General features: G+C 47.8%; 1 protein-coding gene across 4 annotated transcripts in view; it reads left to right on the plus strand.

Annotated features, from left to right (window-relative positions):
- The window catches only part of smg6 (SMG6 nonsense mediated mRNA decay factor), a 619,962-nt gene that overhangs the window by 186,595 nt on the left and 419,197 nt on the right, over nt 1-14,170 (plus strand). For all 4 annotated transcript variants that reach the window (XM_038814765.1, XM_038814766.1, XM_038814767.1 and 1 more), the window contains one exon: nt 4,770-4,831. In XM_038814765.1, the coding sequence (XP_038670693.1) occupies nt 4,770-4,831 (62 nt within the window). The remainder of the gene's footprint in view (nt 1-4,769; nt 4,832-14,170) is intronic.

Below are 14,170 nucleotides of genomic sequence, written 5' to 3' on the forward strand. Positions count from 1 at the left end.
GGCTTTGGGGAGTCAGGAAATGAGTTACTTGCCGCAGGATTCTTAGTATTTGACCTATTATTGTAGCCACAGTATTAATGTGGCTGGGTCCAGTTCAGTTTCTGATCAATGATAACCCCCAGGATGTTGATTATGGGGGATTCAATGATGGTAATGCCATTGAGTGTTAAGGGGCGATAGTTATGTAGTCTTGTTGGGGATGGTCAGTATCTAGCTCTTGTGTGGCACAAATGTAACTTGTCACCCACTTGAACACCTGCTACCTATGCTGGCAAGTGAAGTATGAGGTCTGTGTGCAATAATAGGATGCCTGTAAACCTGTGCCTTTGTGTAATTCACTCATTGCTTGCTCAAGTAAAACAAACCCCTTTCCACTGAGAGTTAACCTGTTCAGCAACCAATGGGTTATTGTTTGGTGGAGTGTGGGAAAAGTCCAAATGAATCATAGCTGAGGAAGTGCAGGGTGTATGATATGTTGGAATGATTTTTACTGATGTCACATACAGGCTGAGTTTGTGCACTTTGTGACCCGGGTCACTCCAACCACTTCTGAAGTGGTTGATCACACGAGTCATTGCAAGAAATGCTGCTGGTTCCCAGTGTACTCATATTGCTGTCGCTGGCCAGCGTGTGCCAGGTTGCAGTTGGCTTGGTTAAACACAAAACCACACACTTGTTGTAAATGTGGTGCAGCGACGTGACAAGATCCGTGTAGCGCTGGCGAGGCTGCACGTTGGAGCCAAGCGAACAGCAGCTTGTGAGTCAATCTGCCACCTGCCTCACCTCGTACTCCCGATTAAGCTGAGAACAAAGTGGAAAATGGTGCGTTTGCAGCCCTCCCCTCCCCTCTGCTACTTTCATTCATTGTCAGCTATATTTAAATTTAAACCTATTTGAGAATGCGCACTAAGGGGCTTTTTTATTTTTGGTTTGGTCTGTTTCCCACCTCTTTCGATCTGAGCGGAACAAAGTTGAGTGAGGGACCAGGCTTGTTACAGCGTGTGAAGCTGGTGTTCTTGAGGGTTGAGTGCATTTATTAGCAAACAGCTGACTAGGTGCCCAGCCCCACACAGCATTGCAGATTGTGCAGGAGGGAGGTGTTGCTCAATGAATAAGAGAAAGGGGCAATAAGCCATTGGCCTGATCTGTACTTAAAATGGCTGTGAAGCTGAGGTTTTGTCTTTTCTGCCTACTTTCTCCCCATTTCCCGTGAAGAAGCAGTTCCATTTCCGGAGTTTGGGTTTCATTGGTGCTGGATGCCTTCTGGTATTTTGCACACGTGGCCATTTTGCCACCCAGACGTTGAGTGTTGGCAAGCTGCTGACCTGCTGAGCATCATTCTGTTTCCCACACCCTCCATCTGATCCCCTTTGCTATCTCCAAACATGATTACAGCAGGGGGTGGGGGGTAACTGAATCAAACGGGAGGAGTTGAATGGCTGACATAGAACATAGAACAGCACAGAACAGGCCCTTCGGCCCTCGATGTCGTGCCGAGCTTTGTCTGAATGGCCGTCTGTAGCCCACAGCCATCAAGACCAATTGAAGTAAGGGAAATGCCGATTCGGGGGAACCACAGATTTGAGCCAGGGAGGTGAGATGGAAGTTTTCGGAAATGGGAAGAGAAGGGGATTAAGACACTAAAAGATTTGTTTCTTAGGGGTCGGTTTGCAGGACTGAGAATCATAGAATTTACAGTGCAGAAGGAAGCCATTCGGCCCATCGAGTCTGCACCGGCTCTTTGAAAGAGCACCCTACCCAAGGTCAACAACCCCACCCTATCCCCATAACCCAGTAACCCCAGCCAATACTAAGGGCAATTTTGGACACAAAGGACAGTTTAGCATGGCCAATCCACCTAACCTGCACATCTTTGGACTGTGGGAGGAAACCGGAGCACCCGGAGGAAACCCGCGCACACACGGGGAGAATGTGCAGACTCAAGCCGGGAATCGAACCTGGGACCCTGGAGCTGTGAAGCAATTGTGCTAACCACAATGCTACCGTGCTGCCCACGGGAGTTGGAAGCGAACAATGGGCTGGAGCAGGGAGAAATGTTTATATACATGCAGGTTCGAGATTTTGCCAGGAAAGAGATACAGAGCTTCCCGGAGGAATCAGCCTCCACAGTGCTGGAGGAGGTGCTGAAAACAGGGGCACTGGAGAAGGGGGTAGTGTCAGCAGTTTACAGAGCTATTTTGGACGAGGATAAGGCAGCACTGGAAGGGGTCAAAGTAAAGTTGGAGGAAGAGTTGAGAGAGGTTATAGAGGAGGGGGTCTGGTGTGAGGTGCTCCGGAGAGTAAATGCCTCCACCTCGTACGCGAGGTTGGGGCTTATACAGCTGAAGGTGGTATACAGAGCACACCTCACGAGGGTGAGGATGAGCCGATTCTTTGAAGGAGTAGAAGATGTGTATGAGCATTGTGGCGGGGTGTGGTAGCGTGGCATGGCGTTGGCGCTAATCACATACATTTTGGTCCTGTCCAAAGCTAGAGGATTACTGGAAGGAGGTTTTTAGTGTAATTTCCAAGGTGGTGCACGTGAAACTGGACCCGGGTCCCCAGGAGGCCATATTCGGGGTGTCGGACCAGCCAGGGTTGGAAGCGGGCGCGGAGGTAGATGTTGTAGCCTTCGCCTCGTTTGATTGCCCTGAAGGCGGATCCTGCTGGGGTGGAGAGCAGCCTCTCCACCCTGTGCCCTGGCGTGGTGGGGGGATCTGTTGGAATACTTGACCCTTGAGAAGGTTAAGTTTGAACTGAGGGGAAGGATGGAGGTGTTCTACAAGTCATGGGCATTATTTATTACGCACTTTCAAGAGCTGGATAACATTGAACATTAGTTGCGGGTGGTTGGTGGGGAGGGGGGCTGTGTGTGTTAATGGTGACTCTGGGTATTCCTGATTCCTTTTTGTCATTTGTTTATGTGAACATGTGGCTGATGTTTGGGAGTTGGTGGGAGGATGGGATCGTTGTTATTGTCATGGGGATTGACATATTTATTGCTGATTATTGTAAATTCGGGGAGAAAATGTGAAAAAGGAGAATAAAAATATAGAAAAAAAGACCAATTGAAGTATCAACTCTCACTGCCACAGCTCAGCTAATGCAGCACAGATTATCTTGAGACCTTCTGGTCTGTATGGCCCAGTGACTCACTGCATAAACGTGCTGTTTATGCTTCTTCTGTGAGGCAAACGACACTGTGAACATCTGAAGTTTCTGCTTAAATGAACATTGGGATTTAAAGCATTGGAAGTGGACGGTGGTGGGACAACGAGGGCTGACCTTTTGGCCTCTTTACTGATGATGCATTGTTTAATTGTGGTTTTAGCAATTAAACTGTGCAGATTGGTACCAGTCCTTGTTTAATGTCACTGTAATAAATACTGTTCAGTCTTGTTCTGTTATACACTACTCTGCGATAGAAGCAATGTGTTTGAGCTTTGGCAAGCTGGCCCAGTTGAAGAACACACTGAACTGTGTGGAGATAGTGCCCCATGAACAGGAGTTCAAAGCAGAGGCCCTATTCGGACTGTTTGCCCTTTGTACCAGCTGTTGAGTTTTAGCTTTTTCCAAATGAATGAATCCCAGAAGCAGGAGTTTGTGTTATACATGTCTATTGATATTAAATGTGAAAGTGACAGTCGTGTGTTTCTAATTTCTTTCTGCTGTTCAGAGTTGTGTCTTTGGGGGAAGGGGCAAGTCTCGCAGGCCATTTGCTAACATAACCTGAGAGCCCCAAGACTGTTACTCAGAGAGCTAGAATAGGAAATCAGCCTTCCACCTTCTGCAGCCCACTCCTGGCTTCCTGCCTCGGCCCCACTCTGTAATCCAGAGGCTGGGTATGCGTCCCACTTTATGAGACGAGTAACCCAGGAGTGATTCTTGCTGACTGTTTCTTTCGCGATACGCTGGCCTTGACATGATGCTTCCCTGCCCCAACTACACCACCACCTCCTGATTTGCTGACATTGAGATTTAAACTTGTGCTGCACCATGGCACTGCTGGGAGGACCATTTATTAGTTAAGTGAGGGGAGGCTGGGACGAGGGTGGTGGTGGGTGGGGAGGAGGTTGCAGGCTCCTTGTGTGAGAAATTGAGTGAAATACCGAACAGAGTAAATATGGTTTGTGTTCTGATCAGCCTTTCACAGACTGCAGCCTTGACCTGTGCGAGACACCTGCTTTCTGCATGATGGTTAATAGGTTTTGTGTAATTTACAATAAATACTTTGCATGTAACTTTGTTCTCCTGTTGTCAAATAGGCCCAAAGGTCAGGCTGATGCCTGTCGGTAGTTCTCTGGGGGAATAAATTAGCTCACTGGGCTAAATCACTGGCTTTGAAAGCAGACCAAGACAGGCCAGCAGCACGGTTCAATTCCCGTACCGGCCTCCCCGAACAGGCGCCGGAATGTGGTGACTAGGGGCTTTTCACAGTAACTTCATTGAAGCCTACTTGTGACAATAGGCGATTTTCATTTCATTTCATTTCACTGGAAGACAGTGCGCCATTCGTTACCAGCAGAGGGTGGGACTCTGCTGAGTGGTGCTGAGCATGGAGAGAGGCTTGGCAGGAGCTGCAGGTCTGTGTGTGACTGTGGGCACGTTCCTGCTCCAAGCATCTGCTTCTTGCCACTGGCTTGTGGTCATGCTGTCCTCTGTGTCTGATGTTGAATGCTGATAAGATCATGCTGTGAGGAGATTAATTGTCTCTTTTTCTCTCTCTCTCCCTTTTTCTTTCCATCCTTTCCACCTCCCCCAAAAAACAGCTGAATAAAAGATTTATCCTGAATTTCCTCCATGCCCAGGGGAAGCTGTTCACAAAGATTGGGTAAGTGCAAAAGACCTTTTTTCTCTTGTATATTAAAGATGACACTTCAATGGTTCCTCAGAGATTTTCATTTCCTGAATAGTGTTGAAATTAAATATTGTAATGCCAGCAGTTTTAACTTGTTCAATAAACTTGGCATTAACTCTTTCGGAGCTGTTTTGATGTAAAGTAGCAATGTGGCTTCTTGAAACACAGAATCCTGGTTTCTAAAAATTGGAACCTGTAATTGTCCCAAGTCTGCTTGGACAAGTCAGTGAAGACGTTTAATTGCCTGTTCGCCATAATAAGCAAATCACTGCAAAGGGGGTTATGACAACATCTTGAGTGGCTGATTTAAGCAACGTTCCTTGTATTATACCCAAGTGACTCTGTGTCAATTCCCCCCTAAAGCAGCGCACAGCCCAACGATGAACTGCTGAAGTGATATAAATTCCCAGGCATGAGGTGTGTACAGCTTCACATCCTCAAAAGTAACTCCCTCCAGTGATGTGTGTGCCCTGTGAGTGGGTACATCACAAAGAGGGAGACAGTTATATTGTCTGGCAGGATCTGTGGAGAGAGAAACAACAGTCAATGTTTCGAGGACAGAATGAGAACAACCATATTATGTCCTCAGCCTGTTACATCGTTCTAGTGAAGCCCAACGTAAGCTAGAGGAACAGACCCTTATCTTCTGGTTAGGCACTTTGCAGCCTTCTGGGCTCAACGTGAAGCTCAACAACTTCAGACTGTGAACTGTGTGCCCCATTTTAATTTCTTGTGTTTTCCCAAGTACCAGCCTGTGTCTTGTTTTCATGTTTTTGCTTTCAGACAGAATTAACCTTTATTCCTCCAGTAACACTCACTCTGCACCAAAATGCTTTCTTTATTACAATTATTCCACCTCTCTTTGTCTCATGCCATCTTTGGTATTTAATCTCTCCTGCCCTCTCGCCTACCCCAGCCAGAACTTCTCTTTTGTCTTACCTCCCACACCCTCCTTTGAATAACTTAAAATTGACCACGTTTCTACATCCCGGTTAGTTCTGAAGAAGTTACTTGGCTCAAAATGTTAACTCCATTTCTCTCTCCACTGATGCTGCCAGACCTGCTGAGATTTTCCAGCACTTTTCTTTTTATTTCAGATTTCCAGCACCTGCAGTATTTTGCTTTTGTATTGGTTATATTCTGAGAGAGCTCTGTTAATGATCTTATGTTAACAGACATCATTGCACATGGTGGACAGTAAATTGTGACTTGAGCTGTAGTGTTACATACTGTGTGATTTATTTATTGCTTGTAGTGGTTTGATCTACGTTCTGTGACTTAACCTATAAAGAAGTCTTACAACACCAGGTTAAAGTCCAACAGGTTTGTTACAAACACGAGCTTTCGGAGCGCAGCTCCTTCCTCAGGTGAACTCCACATCTTAACCTATAAATGTAGCGCTTGAGGACACCGACTATTGAGACCAAGCAAGAGCAAGTTGCTGAATTATTGAGTGAATAAATGCCACCTCTTTGCAGGTGGGATATACAGAAGTATATACCACAGGATGGCAATCAGGCATTTCCAGTGCAGTTTCCCACGAGAGCAGTTAAAATTCTCAATTGCGTGACAGCAAAGCTAACTGGAATGACTCTTATTAATTTAACTGTTGAATTTAGGGGCTGGTTTAGCTCACTCAGCTAAATCGCTGGCTTTTAAAGCAGACCAAGCAGGCCAGCAGCACGGTTCGATTCCTGTACCAGCCTCCCCGGACAGGCGCCGTAATGTGGCGACTAGGGGCTTTTCACAGTAACTTCATTGAAGCCTACTCGTGACAATAAGTGATTTTCATTTAATTTAATTTTTTCATTTAGATTATGAATTCAGTGACATCACTGATCTCTTTTCTATTAAAGGTTAGAATTGAAGGCAGCATTAAAAAAATTGTACCCATGGTCGGCAGTTTATTGATCATGGATTGTGTATTCAGAGTGACACTGTGAGATTGAGTACTCTGCAGGATATACTTATCATGTAACTTAATTTGGTCTTCCCAATCACACCAGGTATTCTTTCCTTTATCATACTATACATTTTGCTAAACTGTGGTTCAGACTCATCTGCTTTAAGGGGTTTCTACAGATATCGTTAGTGGAAAGAGTTAAGCCGCGAGGGCATTGAGGCTGCTGTGATGTAATGAGAAAGCTGCTATGACACCAGCGAGGTTATTGTGACATCGTAAAGAATTGCTGTTGTCACTGCAGAATGTGAGGAAGGAATGTGGAGTAAACTAGCAATTTGCAATGTGTAAATAATACAGATTAATGCGGTCTGAGGATGACATACCGTATCCAAATTTAGAATTACTGGGCCAAAGGCTTTGGGGCTGTAATTTGCTTCCACGTACCATTTGTCACTGTGCCTCCAGTTTCAGTTGTTCCTCTGGCGTGTGTGTAGTTTGCTGAATTGCTCTGTATAGTTTTTTCCCTCTGTTGCGTGTGGGCGCTTGTATATCACTGTGTGTGTGCCTGCCCAGTGGGCGCCTGCCCAGTGTGTAAGGGTCCTTCCTGTTTATTCCCTTATTTCCCTTTTTATTTTCCTGTTGCACTTTTGATCTATGGATGATTAATGGACATCTCATTTTAAGACAAGCTGCCTGTAAAGAGCCAGCACCTTTAATTTAAACAGAATAATCGGAAGGCTGTGCTAGTTTAAACTGCTGATTATGAACTGAACGGCATCAGTGAGGACTTGATTTGATTGATTGGCTTTTGGTTAATGAATTCACCCAAAAGGCTGTGCTCTGCCAGGTAACAGGTGGTGATAGGATCTGATCCCACTGATGTGTTTTTTCACAGTCCTGAGGCTTGAGTTTGGTTTCAGTTTTGATTCTGGTAGCCCAATGTAGAGATACAACTAACTCTCCAAAAAGATCCAGCTAATTCTCTCCAGCAAGCCTCTGGGTGCTGTTCTCTCAGGACTGAAGAGGTCTGAAGACAAACCACGAGCTATAAACAAAGTTTGCTGTGAAATAAAGTGTCTCTCCAGAAAGACAGAGACCTGAATGCGGACCTCGAGCTAAAGGCCCAGTTTGATGAGAGCCTCCAGAAAGCCTGCTGCCTATGAGTACCGCATTTTAGAAACTAAAGGGATCCTGAATGTATGGATCTACAAAGAAGACCATTACAGGCTGCAAACCAAAGACAGCTTGCTGTGAAGAAAGTGAGCTAAAAGAATCACCATTGGAAGCAAAAGACACTTAACTTTTGACATTCATCCTTGCTATTTTTCACCCCTCCCCCACATCCCCCCATGTTTGTCCGTCTTATGTGTGTGGTTAGAGAGTGCGGTAGTTAAAATGGGTCGCAAGTAGGCTCAAATTAACACTGCAATGAAGTTACAGCGAAATTCCCCCAGCCGCCACTTTCCAGCGCCTGTTCGGGTACACAGAGGGAGAATTCAGAATGTCCAATTCACCTAACAGCACGTCTTACGGGACTTGTGGGAGGAAACCGGAGCACCCGGAGGAAATCCACGCAGACACGAGGGGAGAATGTGCAGACTCCACACAGACAGTGACCCAAGTCGGGAATCGAACCCGGGTCCCTGGTGCTGTGAAGCAACGGTGCTAACCTCTGTGCTACCATGCAGTAGGTGTAAGCCTGTTGTTAACCAGTTGTATTTACTGCATATTTCATAGTTCCTGTTATAAATATACAGTAATTGGGATAACATTTACAAACTTGGTGACTGTAATTATTGGACAGCCAAGGGCCAAAGACAGTGGGGATTTTCAAAAAAATTATTGGTTAATTCACTGGTGTTGTGACTCTGGGGCACGTGGGCCTGGAATTGGCTGCACACTATCCGAGGCTGTCCTAACAAGTGTGTCCGTGTCCAGTGTGCACGCGTGTGTTTTTTAAAAGTCATTTACAGGATGTGGGTATTGCTTGTTAGGCCAGCATTTGTTGCCCATTCCTCATTGCCCTTCAGAAGGTAATGGTGAGTTGCCTTGAACCGCTGCAGTCCTTGAGGTGTAGGTACATCCACAGTGCTGTTAGGGAGGCAGTTGCAGGATGTTGTCCCAGCGACAGTGAAGGAACAGCCGATATATTTCCAAGTCAGGGTAGTGAGTGACTTGGAGGGGAAACTCCAGGTGGTGGGGTTCCCAGGTATCTGCTGCTCTTGTCCGTCTAGATCAGGGGTGGGCAAACTTTTCCGTGCAAGGGCCACATTCAGAAATTCACAATTTTAAAGGGCCGCATAGTATATTACGTAAAATAATTAATATTTTAAATAGCCAAAATAAAAGGTCTTTAAAGAAAAAAAAGCACATTTATTTGAAAAACAAAGTAACTCAGTAAGTAACAGAACAATGTCAATGAGAATGATGCATCTGACTGCAGTCATTTACCAGTTTGTTGAAATCAGGTGCCAAGTTGCTTGTGCTGATCCTTAACACTGACAGAAGCACAGCCTGGCCGAGTCAACGATAAAAACACGCGTAGTGGGGTGGATGAGTGGGGCTGCCTTATTGGTCGGTTTAGTTGGGTGTGCGACCAATAGGAGTCCAGGTTACAAACAATAATAAGGCTTATTGTTTGTAACCTGGACTCCTATTGGTCGCACACCCAACTAAACCGACCAATGAGACAGCCCTACTCATCCACCCCACTACGCGCGTTTTTATGCGGCCTGCCAATGAGGTGCCCGGAATCATAACCGGCATTTTTGAAAAGCCGCTGAAGTAAATGTGCTTATTGAATAAGCGCATTTACTTCAGCGGCTTTTCCCCGGCGGCAAAATGCGGGCCGTAGTTTGCCCACCCCTGTTCTAGATGGTAGTGGTCGTGAGTTTGGAAGGTGCTGCCGAAGGAACCTTAGTGAGTTCCTGCAGTGCATCTTGTAGATGGTACACACGGCTGCTACTGTGTGTCGGTGCTGGAGAGAGTGAATGTTTGTGGAAGGGGGAGCAATCAAGCGGGGCTGCTTTGTCCTGGATGGTGTTGAGCTTCTTGAGTGTTGTTGGAGCTGCACTCATCCAGGCAAATGGAGAGTATTCCATCACACTCCTGACTTGTGCCTTGTAGATGGTGGACAGGGTTTGGAAGGGTCAGGAGGTGAGATATTCACCATTGGACTCCTGGCCATTGACGTACTCTGGTAGCCACAGTATTTATATGGCGGGGTCCAGTTCAGTTTCTGATCAATGGTAACCCCCAGGATGTTGAATGTGGGGGATTCAGCGATGGTAATGCCATTGAATGTCAAGGGGCGGTGGGAGGCCAAGGCACTCGATGAACCCCCTCAACTCACTCGGCACTGCCGACATCCCCGGCAACTTAGGATTCGACCTGTCCAGACCTGGGTCCAGGTCCCTGCCCAAGGCCTTTGACTTCTCTTCACACCCCCCCAGTCTACGCCTAATCCTCCCAACCCTCAAACAAAAAGAATCAAAAAGGCATACTCACCATCAATAGTCCCCTGCCGCAACCCACCCCAAACGATGGATCCCGTACATTTTGGAGAGATAAAGTTCAATGTCCTCCCAGTCCAGGGTCCCTCATAAAGTCCATTGCCTCCTCTGGCAAGTCAAAATAAAATTCTTGTTTCTGATGTGTCACCCATAAGCGGGCAAGGTACAAAACCTTGACAGCCGTTAACCGGTTTAACCAGGCCCTCCTGTTTGCCAGCTCTGCACCCAGGTCCTGGTAAACCTACAGCTCACTCCCTTCCCAGGTACATTTCCTGGTCTGCCTTGCTCATTTCAAAATCTTTTCTTTGTCCAAAAATGGATGCAGCCGCACCACCATTGCCCTCGGCGGCTCCCCCCACCTATGGTCTCCTGCTCGGTACCCTGTGCACCCGAACCACCTCAAATGGGCCAGCCGAAGGACCCCTCCCTTCTCCAGCATGCTCGCCACATACTTGGTTGCTTCTGCTCCCTCAATGCCCTCCGGAATCCCGACAATGCTCAGATTCAGTCTCCTGGAGCGGTTCTTTAGGTCCTCTACTTTCTCACTCAGCCTCTTCTGGCTGTTCAAAACCATCCCCAACTCCATCTACAACGAGGCCATCTGCTCTTAATGCTCCCCCACTTAATCACAGCTCTGAGTGGCTCCATCGCCGTGGCCTGGTCTTCCAAAGCCTCTTTCCTCTGCTGCTGGAATTTTCCGCTCAGAAACTCCAACTGCTCCATCGACCACTGGCGGGCCGCGCTACCCCTTTGCTCTCCGCCATCTTCACATGTGGCGCACCACAAAAACTTACCTGCTCCAGCTGCTCTTTCCAGTGGCACCTCTTCTCCTCTGCCCTATACACCAGACTCACCAGAGTATTATCGCCCCTCGGCACTCGCACACTTTTGTCCTCAAAAGAAAACCCCCATAAGGGTGGGGAAGGACCAGCAAAATCCACTTTGAGCGGGAGCCACCAAATGTGAAACCGTTCACTCCATGGGCACCGAAAGTGCCCTACAATTAATAGTTAAACAGTTCTTCATTTAAAGATTTTCCTTTATTTATGTCCTACATCTTCAAAGTGTCGTAACACCAATACCAAAGTCAACGTCTCCTTTTCGATGATCGAATACTTCTGATGAAAAATAACCAAGAGGTCTGTCTATACCTTCATCATCTTGTAACAGTGCAGCACCAATGTGCATATCACTTGCCACCTTAAAATTGCTTGGCACAATTTGGTGTCGCGAAGTCTGGTGCAGTGGTTAACACCATTTTCAAATTGTCAAATGCCGCCTGACATTCTGACATCTAATGAAATTTCTATTTTTTTTCAAAAGTTCAGTCAGTGGAGCAGTCACACGGCTAAAATTTGCGACGATTTTTCTGCGGAAACCACTCATTCCCAGAAATCTCAGAACTTCAGAGGGGCAGCAGGGTAGCATGGTGGTTAGCATAAATGCTTCACAGCTCCAGGGTCCCAGGTTCGATTCCCGGCTGGGTCACTGTCTGTGTGGAGTCTGCACGTCCTCCCCCTGTGTGCGTGGGTTTCCTCCGGGTGCTCCGGTTTCCTCCCACAGTCCAAAGATGTGCGGGTTAGGTGGATTGGCCATGCTAAATTGCCCGTAGTGTCCTAATAAATGTAAGGTTAATGGGGGGGGTTGTTGGGTTACGGGTATAGGGTGGATACGTGGGTTTGAGTAGGGTGATCATGGCTCGGCACAACATTGAGGGCCGAAGGGCCTGTTCTGTGCTGTACTGTTCTATGTTCTATGTTCCATTCTCGTTGATGGTATTGGAAACTCCCCAATAGCTTTCATTTTCATGTTCAGTGGGGCCATCTGACCATGCCCAAAAGTATGGCCTAAGGATGTGACTTAGGCTTTTGCAAGCTCACTTTTAGTCAAGTTTACCACCAAGCCAGCCCCTTGTAGTCGATTGACCAGTTCTTTTACAAGTTCCAAATGCTCCTTCCACATTTGACCGAACAACATCAGATTGTCTCTGTACCTGGCATAATTGTTTAGCTGAGAAATTACCTTGTTGGATAGTCTTTGGAATGCTGCTAGCACATTCTTCATTCCAAACGGCATAAACTTTAAACTGATACAGACCATTTGATGTTACAAGAGCTGAAATGTCTTCACCTTTTCTGATAAAGGTACTTGCCAGTATCCTCTAAGTAAGTCAAGTTTGGTAATAAACTTTGCTTGCCCCACCTTTTCACTACAGTCTTCCAAACGAGGAATAGGATATGAATCAGACTTCATAACTGCATTGACTTTCCTATTGTCCACACCATCTGGTTCCAACTGGTTTTGGTACCATCACAATAGGTGAGCTCCAGTCGCTGCAACTCACTTCCCTGATATCATTCTTAAACCTGCTTTCAATCTCCTTTGTACCTGTGTCAACTTTAATGGATTGAGTCTATATAGATGTGGCTTAATGAAATGAAATGAAAATCACTTATTGTCACAAGTCTGCTTCAATGAAGTTACTGTGAAAAGCCCCAAATCGCCACATTCCGGCGCCTGTTTGGGGAGGCTGATACGGGAATTAAACTGTGCTGCTGGCCTGCCTTGGTCCACTTAAAAGCCAGCTATTTAGCCCTGTGCTAAACCAGCCCCTGCATTGGAATAGAATTTCCTACATCTATGTTGTGTATAATTACTCTTGTACTGCCTCGTTTCTTACCGCGTTTAGCTCCATGTGACTGTAACCGCTCTTTCAGGTCACTTGTATTTTCCTATGGAAGGTTACTTCCTCATTGTCCAATCTAATTTGAGGAATGTCAAATTCAGAATCATCTGGACTTATCTCTCCTCTGAGTTACAGTGACTAAAACATCCTACTGCTTTCTTTCCCCATCACGACCATAAGTCATAGCAGCAGAATTAGGCCACTCGGCCCATCGAGTCTGCTCCGCCATTCAATCATGGCTGATGTTTGTCCCATTCGCCATTCAAAAACAGCCTTTTTCCTTCCTCCCTGGATCCCCAGCCTCTCGCCCCCTCCCCCCCCCCGGCCGCTTTTCTCCCCCGGTCTCTTTTCTCCCCCTTTCCCCTCCCTGGCCTCTTTCTCCCGCCCTCCTCCCTTGTCTCTTCCACCCCCCCCTTGTCTCTTCCACCCCCCCCTTGTCTCTTCCACCCCCCCTTGTCTCTTCCACCCCCCGTGTCTCTTCCACCCCCCCGTGTCTCTTCCACCCCCCCGTGTCTCTTCCACCCCCCCGTGTCTCTTCCACCCCCCCGTGCTCTTCCACCCCCCCGTGTCTCTTCCACCCCCCCGTGTCTCTTCCACCCCCCCGTGTCTCTTCCACCCCCCGTGTCTCTTCCACCCCCCCGTGTCTCTTCCACCCCCCCCGTGTCTCTTCCACCCCCCGTGTCTCTTCCACCCCCCCGTGTCTCTTCCACCCCCCCTGTCTCTTCCACCCCCCCGTGTCTCTTCCACCCCCCCGTGTCTCTTCCACCCCCCCGTGTCTCTTCCACCCCCCCGTGTCTCTTCCACCCCCCCGTGTCTCTTCCACCCCCCCGTGTCTCTTCCCCCCCCCCGTGTCTCTTCCACCCCCCCGTGTCTCTTCCACCCCCCCGTGTCTCTTCCACCCCCCCCGTGTCTCTTCCACCCCCCCCCCCGTGTCTCTTCCACCCCCCCGTGTCTCTTCCACCCCCCCGTGTCTCTTCCACCCCCCCGTGTCTCTTCCACCCCCCCGTGTCTCTTCCACCCCCCTTGTCTCTTCCACCCCCCACCCCTCCCTCCCTGGCCTCTTTCTCTCACCCCCCTCATTTGCCTCTTCAACAACCCCCCCGCCCTATTCCTCTTACCCCCCCCCCCCCCTCCCCCCTCCCCCTCCCCCCCTCTGGCCTCTTCCCCCCGGCCTCTTTCTCCCCTGCATGGCTACTCCCACTTCCTTTTTG

The sequence above is a fragment of the Scyliorhinus canicula genome, chromosome 12, assembly GCF_902713615.1.
Source record: "Scyliorhinus canicula chromosome 12, sScyCan1.1, whole genome shotgun sequence".
Lineage (NCBI taxonomy): Eukaryota > Metazoa > Chordata > Chondrichthyes > Carcharhiniformes > Scyliorhinidae > Scyliorhinus > Scyliorhinus canicula.